Source organism: Notothenia rossii (assembly GCF_949606895.1).
Source record: "Notothenia rossii genome assembly, chromosome: 2".
NCBI lineage: Eukaryota > Metazoa > Chordata > Actinopteri > Perciformes > Nototheniidae > Notothenia > Notothenia rossii.
Genome location: NC_136904.1, coordinates 43,018,810 through 43,029,842, shown reverse-complemented (window position 1 = coordinate 43,029,842; position 11,033 = coordinate 43,018,810). Strand labels below are relative to the sequence as shown.

General features: G+C 43.7%; 1 protein-coding gene across 1 annotated transcript; it reads left to right on the top strand.

The window, feature by feature from the left end:
• Nucleotides 1-7,205: 7,205 nt before the first annotated feature.
• LOC307029610 (zinc finger MYM-type protein 1-like) lies at nucleotides 7,206-10,254 on the top strand (the record flags this gene model as incomplete). The annotated part of the gene is made up of 4 exons (XM_079665690.1): nucleotides 7,206-7,230; nucleotides 7,320-7,427; nucleotides 7,703-7,750; nucleotides 7,979-10,254. The coding sequence occupies exon 4, from the start codon at nucleotides 8,071-8,073 to the stop codon at nucleotides 10,252-10,254; it is 2,184 nt and encodes a 727-aa protein (XP_079521816.1). The 5' UTR covers nucleotides 7,206-7,230; nucleotides 7,320-7,427; nucleotides 7,703-7,750; nucleotides 7,979-8,070.
• Between the last annotated feature and the right edge of the window lie 779 nt (nucleotides 10,255-11,033).

Here is an 11,033-nt window from a genome sequence, read left to right as displayed (position 1 = left end):
TTAAGTTAATGATGTGGGTTTAAAATAAAAATGTATCCTTTTTATTAAAACATGGTTTGTGTTATTGAGAATGCAGTGAGGCCTGCAAAATGTTTGTAATTTGTGTATTATGTGAGCTAACATTTGTTTGTATTTTGTGTTTTGAAGGTTTTCAACCTGATGAATTCTTGGAGCTGTCTTAAATAAATAAAGACGAAAAGAACGAAATTTGAGTTGTCCAAGCATCCTCTGTTGCCCTCCAGCCTCTCAAGTCAGGCTAAATCACTGATACAGGCCAAAACCCTGAAGGACTTGACAGTTGAAAACCAAGCGGAGCAGCCTGGGCCAGAGGATAAAAGGCTTCAGATGTCCAGAGAAAGTTGTTGACGCAGAGAAGGGAAACTGTGGATTTCCATTATCTCAAAATAGCAGAAGAAATCCTGGGGAAGACGGTTAAAGAGCTCAAGAAAGCAAGAACAAGTGCGAAAAGCAACTTCACCAGGCAGGCCAACTACCTCAACAGAGAAGCAAGCAGCATGGTCGAGGCAGAGCTAAGGGAGGAATTCACCAAGCTGAAAGAAGGATTAAAAAAGGTTCTTGAAGCAAATGATGACTGCATGGCTGGGTTGCAGGCAGATGCTCAAAAGGCAGAAGGAAAAGAAGAAGAAGAAGCTCTTGCAAAGCGGGCGAGGCCGACGGTGAAAGGACTGCAGAGGAGGCTGAAGCCAGACTGGAAGAGGTGAGAGGCGTTATTCAAGATAACCTGTGGTCCAGATATGGCCGATATGAGCTCGTCACTGCAATTGAGGAAGCAGAAGAAGCCAGTGAACAAGCTGGGAATGTGCCTGTGGAAGGAACCAACCTTGAAGGCTACGGGGTGCTCCTGACCATTCTAGAGAGGCGGATGAAGGAGGCCACCAGAGTGATGGCAGCTTGGGATTGCTGGATACCCATGATGGCGAAATCAGATATAGCTGGCAGAGTCAAGGACCTCAAGGCCATAAGAAATAGACTTGAGATGAGGCAAGTTAAATTTGTCAACTCACGCAGGATTGCAGCAGAGGAACTGGAGGCAGAAGTGCCAGGTAGAAGGGGAGGACTGCCATCACCAGCAATACCAGTCGTGAGCATTAAGCCCACAAGTCTTCCCATCTTCTATGGCTGCAGAAGAGAATACCACCGTTGGAGGAAAGACTGGGAAAGCCTGCAAAGACAGGGGGAGCCATCTGGATCTTCTGAAGCTAAGATAATTGATCTTCTAGACAGTGTGGATGACAAGATTTCAAAGGAACTAAGACTCTCAACCTACAACACTGCTGAAGACATGTTCAGGATAATGGACAACAGATATGGAAATAAGTCAACTATTACCATAGAAATCTTAGAAGAACTGGAGAGAATCCCTTATGTGAAAGGAAACCAGCCAAGAAAGTTGATTGAGCTGATACAGCATGTGGAAAAAGCCCTTGCATACCTCACAGAACTGGGAAACTCAGGCGCCATGAAGAACCCACTCATAATCAAATCCATAGAGTGCAAGTTACCTGACTTTGTGAAGAGAGATTGGCTGGTCTTCATGGTGGATCCAAACAATAATGTCACACTAGACAACCACTTCGACATGCTCCTTAGATTTCTAAAAAAGCAGGAAGAGATTCTGGAGAGTCTGGAACAGCTAAGGATCAGTGATAAAACTGATAAACAAGACCATCCAGACAGGAGGTATGAGAAGAAATATGCTTCCACAAGATCTGCAGAAAAGGCCGAGCATGGAGGAGTGTGTATTGTGTGTGGAGATGAGAGACACTATGACAAGATATTCTTCTGCAGGAAGTTCAAAGGGCTAACTGTGCCTGAGAAGAAAGCTGTTCTAAAGAAGCTAGGGGCATGCAGAAAGTATCTTGGATGTCATGAGGAAGGAGGATATTGCAGAGACAATTACCTGTGCAGAAACAAAGACTGTAAAAAAGGAGACACCTCAGATCACCATTTCTTTCTGTGTCCACAAGGGGGAAGCAAAGTGCCCTTTGAAGAGAGGAGAGGAAGAGACTCTGGAGAAGTAAGAGCAAACTCACAGAGGAGCAGGAGAAATTCTTGGCTGAGCTTTCCCCAGAGCGTGCAGGAAGGTGCAGGAAAGCCTTTACCAACCAAACAGCAGTAACAGGCAGAGCTGGAGGACAGTCAAGGCTTTTGGACAAGGAAATTCCTGTCATCATGATGCTGATGGAGGTCACGGCAAATGCAGGGCAGAAGATTGGGACTCTGGTGGACCTTGCCTCAGACACAAATTACATCACCCATAAGGCTGCTGACAGGCTGAGGTTGCAAGGTGAAGAGATAACTCTGATTGTGTATGGTGTAGGAGGGATGACCATGAAGGTGAACACAAAAAGATACCTCCTTAGGGGGGGAGTCAAGACTCCTAAAGGGACAGAGAAGGCACATGAACTTATCTGCTATGGCCTAAGGGAGATCGCCAAAGTGCATAAAGTCGTCAGTCCTGAAAAACTGCAGAAGTTCTTCACAGAGGTCAAGCCCGAAGATTTAAAGAGGCCAGAAGAAGTTGAGCTCCTCATAAGCCACAGGGAAGGAAGACTTGCTCGACAAAGAGTGAAGGTGGTTGGAGACCTTGTTTTGTGGGAAAGTCCACTGGGAAAAACAGTAGGCGGATCACACCCAGAACTGTTTGAGGAGATTGAAGTGGCGGCACACAGGTCCAACACACACTTTGCTCGCTCCATGAGAACAGCTGCAGTCAGGTATGAGGAGATAAAGCTTCCAAAAGACGAACCAGCACAGTTGCAAAAGGAAGATATGGCTGAAGTAAAGGTCACGGAGGTGGGACAGCATTGGAGCAGCCTGTGAGCCTAAGTGTGGAGGATGTCGTTGTGGAAATTGCCAACCAGGAGGTAAAGAGGTGACCCTGGCGGCGGAGAGAGAGCTGGATACAATAAAGGCAAGCCTAACCTACGTCAGGCAGGATTCTCATATTGCATCATCGCACTGGGATGCAAAATATCCCTGGACTGAGGACCCCACTTCTCTCCCCAACAACAAACGTGCTGTGGAGGCCACAGTCCTGAGGACAGGAAAACAGCTGAAGCGGGAGCCTGAGTGGCAAGCTGTAGATAAAGCCCTGGTGCACAAAATGGTGGAAAGAGCTGGTGGCTTATGCCTCAAACCATGGGTCCGGTCTGGTCAAAGCAGGAGGCAAGAAACTGCAGCAGCGCTCCTGGGAGGAGAAAAAGCAACAGCTGTAAGTAAAACTCTCATCCTCCCAAATCAGATGAGAGAGGAGGACAACAAAGCCCTGGGAATTGGGTACAGAGTGGAGTAGTGGTCTATAAGATCAGAGAGAGTGTGAACAAGCTCCAGAGGAAGGCATTCTCAGCAGCCATAACAAGAGCTCAAGCCGAAAGAAATCAAAGAGATGGCCTAGAAGACCCACAGGGAAAAAGGAAGAGCCAATGGGAAAAACCTAGAGCCGATCAGAAATCTCACAGGAGAGACAGTGAAGGATTCTGTGGAGAAGAAAAGATTCAGCAGCCTTCAAAAACGTGTCGGGGTCATAGCCTGGGTGTGGAGAGCTGCAAGGAAGTGGCTGGAGATTAAGGACCAGCCTAGGGCAGAATCAAAGTTGGAAGTAATATGGCACACCAGGAATCGAGATGTAGCAGTGGGAGATGTGGTGTGGCTGGCTGACCAAAATGCACTGAGAGGACCTTACAAACTGGCAAGAGTGGTCAGTGTAAATACTGATGGAGAAGGCATCAGAAGGGATGTAAAGGTGAGAACCTTTCCCAGTACCCAGTCCCTGTTATGAAGAATGAAGTCTGTGGAGGGTACAAGCAAGATCCCTGCCACTATTCTTCATAGGGATGTCATCTTACTTCCTGTGGAAGAACAGGCGTGATTTGAAGGTGAAGAGTGTTGTGAGCTCCTTGGGTTCAGGAACCAGGAGCTCAAGTGGGAGGTTTCGAGACGAAAATCAATATGGTAATATCTGTGAAAAACGGACTGAGATATAATTATGTGGTTTTCGTTTAGAGTATTATTATTATTATTATTATTATTATTATTATTATTATTATTATTATAGTATTGTTCAATACCAGGAGAGGGTATTCGTTATATTTTGGATAGCGTAGGCTACTTTTCATGTTTAAAGTGAGCTGTATTGAAAAAATATGAATGCCGCTTCCGGTAAACACGGCAACAATAGGGGCGTAGTTTGTGATGGCCGGTCTCTTGTTCTCAAAGCCACGGAGGGAGAACCAGGCGACAGTATGTGTGTGAGGCTCCGGAGACGCCGTTGGTATGTTTCGCCGGTGTTTATTGTGTTTTGTGTTTATGCACTTGATCTGTTGTTGCGAGAGTGCTATTGCGCAATCGTCTGTTTTTTACGCAGCACGGTCTGCCTGTGCTCCGTTGTTTGCTGTGTAATTTAGACAGCAGGGCCGGCCCAACCCATTAAGCGACATAAGCGGCCGCTTAGGGCCCCGCAGCCACTGAGGGGCCCCCTAGCAAAAAAAATTTTTTTAATTTTTTTTTTAATTTTTTTTATCTCAGTACACCGTTGCTCTACTCTAAAGTCGCATCTAAAACGCGATCTGATCTAGCTGTGTATATTTTGTTATTTTTGATTGTTATATTCAATCCAGTGTTCGAAATGGGGGGGAGCCAAGGGGGAGCTTGGCTCCCCCGAAGAGGGAGGGAGCTCCCCTGAAGGCCGACTTTGAGATAAATAGGGGGAGCTGCATATTTGTGTCACACAGATTAGAAATGTTGAGTTTCTGTAAATAAAAGTTCTTGAAATAAATAATAGTCATTGTTCATTACAGTTTCTGAATATTTGTTTTATATTTGTGAATATTTCTGGGTGTTGCCATCTGTACGTGGCGGCGCTGCATTCTTTACGCTACTTACGTTGCTATGGTTACGGCGGCGATGCCGGCGGCGTATTTGAAATGTTCATAAAAAATATGGCGAAACGAAATCAGCCAAGCCTCGCAGCTTTTGGATTCACAAGCAAAGAAGCGAAGGATTCTAAAAATGACAACGTGAACGGAACAACTTTTAGCTAGCCGGCTGTAAGCGGCGTTAGGGTCGCGTTTGACAGCTCCACACCGAGGGAGAGGCTTGCCGATGCGGAGCCTGAAGAGGCTTCAACAACGGCCACAGCCGCCGGCGCCACCTGCACTAGCAAACCTGACGATGCCCATGACCTGCCTTTTAACTGGACACAGAAAAGATGGAGTGAGTGGAATGAAAGCTATCCATGGCTTTTCATTCCACTCACTCCATCTTTTCTGATGAATGTGGATATGAGATTTGCAAAGAGGCAAAAAGTATATTGATCTCTCTGCCGCTCGCAGAAAAATCCACCGGAGTGCACCTTTCACAAGAAAGGATTCAGGGAAAAGTCAGCAGTGATTAAAAGAATAACCTGCGAAAAAAGATTTATAATCACCATAAGGGCCAGGCAAACGAAAAAGCGATCGAGATTTCGGAGAGGAGAAAAAAAGATGTCCTACCAAACAAGCTATTGGCGATCAATGTTGACCTAATGCAGGAAACATATAGATCTTTCAGGTCTGCCTATATGATTAGCAATAAAATAAATAAATAGGGCTCCCCCGAAAGCAAATGGGTAATTCGAACACTGATTCAATCTCATTAGCTACAGGCATTTGAAGCTTGTAAAGGGAGGATGACAGCTCTCACTCGCCACTCTGCTGTTCCGCAGCGCCGCTTCCCCTCCCTCCGCTGAAATGATGAATGTAAGGTGTATAGTAATCATAGATAACACGGCAGGGTCCGTTACAGTTTGTTTTCATCTGATTTCAAATAAACAAAGTATTGGCTTTCAGAATATTAAACTTGTTTCGGCAAATTCAGATGATAAATACAACTTCGAAGCTTGTAACGGCATAATTAAAAGCGGAGAACGGAGTAACTTGACGTCACAGCAGGCATAACAACAGCCGGTGTTTCTCGAGTGTTTTCCCACAATACACACAAATGCAAAAATATACACACACACACACACACACACACACACACACACACACACACACACACACACACACACACACACACACACACACACACACACACACACACACACACACACACACACACACACACACACACACACACACACACACACACACACACACACACACACACACACTTCCCCCAGACCAGTAATCCAAACGAAAATATCTTCCCTCCGTACTATTTTGATAATTTGCTCCGCTAATAATCAATCAGATCGATCCAGAGAAGAGGAAACTTTGAAGGCCTTTTTCTCAAAATGATGACTCTGTAACAGTCATTATATAATGTGACATATTTTGCTTAATATTTGGAGTACAAAAACAATCGTCGTGGCGTAGGTGTTACTCTCATCTATCTCAGATAGAAGATATGATTGGAGACGACCAGCCAATCAGAATTGACCTTCTCGAGTTCTCCGATTGGTTGGTTTTGTGGCACATTTGTAACGCTGTGACAACTTGAGCGAGCAGGCAGGCAAAGCTGAGCGCTCAACTGTGGTGCCTTCAGTTTGCATGATGTCTGGCAAAAAAAGGACATACGCCTCTGGTGATCAAAAACGAAAAAATAGAAAACTTAATGAAGAAAAAAGGCAAGACAATAAAGGTATGTAACTTCATATTATGGCTCTGTCTCCTGTCCTGTGTCCCACTAACAATAGTTGGATAACTTGGATTTGGGAGTATTCTAACTTACTTACTACTACTACTTACTTTCTAGCTAACGTTACAGCTAGCTAACTAGCCAAGTTATCATTATTATCTCAGCCTTTCTGTAGAATAATGCGATGCTATTAACGTTACTGATTAATTTACTTTAGAAAAGTTTAGCTCAGGCAGCAAGTCACACTCGTAGCTAATGTTAGCTAGGTATATGTGCTTGTTTCATATTTTGACCAAGTAAACCAATTTCCCCTGGGATTAATAAAGTACTATCTATCTATCTATCTATCTATCTATCGAACTATCCAAACATCATTGTGTGGGTTCTAAGTTCATGTAAATGCAAGTATTCATTGGCTGAATATTGAATTAGCTATATAAAGCTAGTATGTTCCATTTGATGTTCCATTTCAAGTCTGTTTCCATAAAGCTTAACTCTGTAACATACTCTCCTCAGGAGCACTTCTGAAGTACTTTGGAAGCCCACAGCAGGTGCCAGCACACACCACAACGTCCACTGAGGACACTGTTGGTGAGTTCAAATGGGCCCAAAGTGAGAGCTTTCTGAATTTGGAATATTAAGTCATTACATTACGAATCATATATTTCTTTATTCCATAGCAGGTCAATCAACCTCCACCGCTGCTGTTGGTGAATGTGAAACCACAAGGTCAGCTGTTGGCACCAGTGACTCCGATGTCATCCAAGAAACCGCCTCAGACAATGCTGGTAAATGATGTGTTAAGTGTATAGATTAAGCCCATAGAGCTAGCTACAATTGCCATTTGTCGAAGTTCTATTGAGCAAGCTCGCTGTTCATTGCTTATAATAAATATCTGTCATGCATGGGGCAGGAGTTTGATGATACCTGTTTTTAAGGACTGATTCTGGATCAGCACTTTGGAGCTATCTCAAAAGCAGCGCCATAGTGGTGAAAAGACAGCTGATCTAGAGACAGTCCTATAGTCATATATTAAACAATGATATACTTCTTTATTCCATAGCAGTTCCATCAACTTCCATCACTGAAGAAACCACCTCTGACAATGCTGGTAAGTTTAGGCCTACATCAAAGAGACCTTAACTTTGTTTGTCAAGAAAAGCAAAGCACTATATGTCCAATCAATCATGGTATTATTATTATTATTATTATTATTATTATGAATATTATTATTACTATTGTGTTCAATCATTCAACTGTGTTGTTCATTGCCAGGAACATCAACTTGTAAACATGTCAAGTAACAAAAACTTATTTTTTAAAATTAATTTCCCTATAGGTATTTCTGTACCCATTGAAGTTGAGAGCAGTACCATTACGCCTACTACACCTACCTCTGTAACTTCTACTCCTTTTCTCTCTGGTTCACCAATGGATCCAACTGGGTGGCCATCAGTACTTAACGATCACGTACGTACAGATCTGGTGATTAGGGGGCCAGTACAGGTGGACAGAGATTTTGTATTCCCGAAAACACCAAACAACAGAAGCTTTCATTATCATTACATGTTTAGAACACTTGTAAATGGTGAGAAAGTTAAGCGAAGCTGGTTAATATACTCCAAGAACAATGATTCAGTCTACTGCTTTTGCTGCAAGTTGTTTTCCAAGAAATCATTAAAGCTCATAACAGAGGGACAACAGGACTGGGTGAATATTGGCGCATTACTGAAGCTACACGACAACAGCCCAGATCATGTGAAAAGTGTGTTGACTTGGAAGGAACTAGAGCTCCGTCTTAGAAAAGGGAAGACAATAGACAAAACAGAGTTGTACCTCCTGGAGGCAGAGAAGAAGAGGTGGAGAGAGGTGCTCATTCGGTTGGTTTCCATCATCCAATCTCTAGCAGAGAGGAACCTGGGACTTAGAGGGACTGTTGACACCCTGCATAACCACAACAACGGGAATTTCCTCAAAGAAGTTGAGCTAATTGCCAAGTTTGACCCTGTTCTGAAAGAACACATCAGACGCATTGACAGTGGAGGAAATTACACTACATACTTGGGTAAAACAATCCAAAATGAACTCATGTCCTGTATCAGTGACACAATACTTGCAGCAATGGTGGCTGAAATCAAAGAGTCCAAGTATTTTGCCATCATTTTGGATTGCACCCCAGACGTCAGCCACCAGGAGCAGATAACTGTTGTGATTCGAACAGTGAGTGTGAAGAAAAGGACTGAGATCAGGGAGCACTTTCTGGGGTTCATCATAGCCCCTGCATCCACAGGGCTTGGTTTGTCTACACTCATTTTGAACAGGCTGGAGGAGCTGAAGATCCCCTTTGAGGACTGCAGAGGACAATCCTATGACAATGGTGCAAACATGAAGGGCAGAAATAAAGGGGTGCAGGCCAGGCTGTTGGAGAAGAATCCTCGAGCTCTGTATGTTCCTTGTGCAGCGCACACACTGAATTTGATGGTGGCGGATTCAGCCAAAGGATCAATAGATGCTACTTGCTTCTTTGGTAATGTTCAGAAGCTGTACACCTTGTTTTCAGGTTCTCCCCAGAGGTGGACCATCCTAAAAAAACATGTGGACATCACTCTCAAGTCCTGGAGTGAGACGCGGTGGGAGAGCAGAGTGAATAGCATCGAGCCGTTGCGCTACCAAACGAATAAGGTCAGGGAGGCTTTGCTAGAGGTGAGGGAAAACGCAAATGATCTCATGGTCAGAATTGAGGCCCAATCCCTGGCAGAAGAAATTGGATCATTTAGATTCCAAATCTGCACTGTTGTCTGGTATGATATTCTGTCAAAGATCAATACAGTTAGCAAGCTCCTTCAGTCTGTCAACATGCAGCTGGATGTTGCGGTGAGTCTCTTAGACAAAACCAAAGCATCGCTGGTAACCTACAGGGCCACTGGGTTCACAGATGCTCAGGCCACAGCAAAAGAGCTCTGTGGAAATATGAATGTTGAGGCAGTGCTGAAAGAAAAGAGGCTGCGGAGCAAAAAGAGGCATTTTGCCTACGAGGCAGCTGACGAGGCAGTGGCTGATGCCATGACGAGACTGGAAACAGGATTCTTTAATGTTGTGGTGGACTGTGGCATCCAGTCTTTGGAGGACAGATTCAAGTCCCTGGGGGAAGTAAGAGACAAGTTTGGAGTGCTTCACAACTTCCATAATCTGGATGATGAGTCACTTACAGACCAATGTGCCCTGCTGGGAAAAACATTGACCTGTGGCGAAGAGGCAGACGTTGACTGGAGAGAGCTAGCCATGGAGATGCAAAGCCTTCCAGAGCTTCCCAAAGAAGATATGACCACATTGGAGATGCTCACCTTCTTAAATGAAAACGAGCTGTGTGAGATCTATCCAAATCTTTGGATAGCGCTGAGAATAGCCTGTACCCTTCCAGTGACAGTGGCGTCCGCAGAGAGATGCTTCTCGAAGCTCAAACTGATAAAAACATACTTGAGGTCCTCCATGGCCCAGGATCGCCTGAGTGGAATGGCAATAATCAGCATAAACCACCAGATTGGCAGCCAGATCTCCTTTGATCAGGTCATCAATGACTTTGCCTCCAGGAAAGCAAGAAGAGAACAATTCTGACTGTACGTACGAGAGGAACATTTGTATTTGCATTTGTTTTTTTACATTTCATTTCATTGTTAAGCAGTTTGTTTTGCACATATTATTTAATCCTTTAAAGGTATTTTTGGATCTATTTATATATTCTATTTAGTGTTGAGTGTTTTTTATTAAAAATATCTATCTTTGAACAGTGATGGTCACTTTGTCAGTCTTTTTATTCTGTACTGTCAGTTCATCAGTGCCATCTGATATGACTACTTTATTCAAGTTTATGTTCATTTGTCAGAGTACTTTTGATCCCCTAAAATGGGGGATCAAATGTAATATTAGACAAATTAACATACACTTCAACAAAGTAGTCATATTTAATACTTGGTCACAGTATGCACTTTAACCTCATAGTCCTTGTTTCATTTCAAATCTAATGTGCTGGAGTACAGACTCAGAGCCACAACAACAAAACATATGTCACTGAGGACTGAGGAGTTTCTATATTTCTGTTCACTGAGTTTATATAGTCATTAGTTATAGCCTAGGTAGTTATTTGTAGTCAATTTAAAGACTGTGCTGCTCTTCTCAGGTCCCACTTTAGTGTTTACATGCTTATTTGTACAATATGTGTGCTCATACTAACATCATAAGACAAAAGTTGGTTCTGTGTTGTGTGTAGTGAGAACGCGCTAGAGTGAAGGGGGCCCCCAAACAAAATCTTGCTTAGGGCCCCCAAAAGTCTAGGGTCGGCCCTGAGGAAAGGTGTTCAGTTGAAGTTTTCTCTGGTGCTTGTTTCGAGATAAATA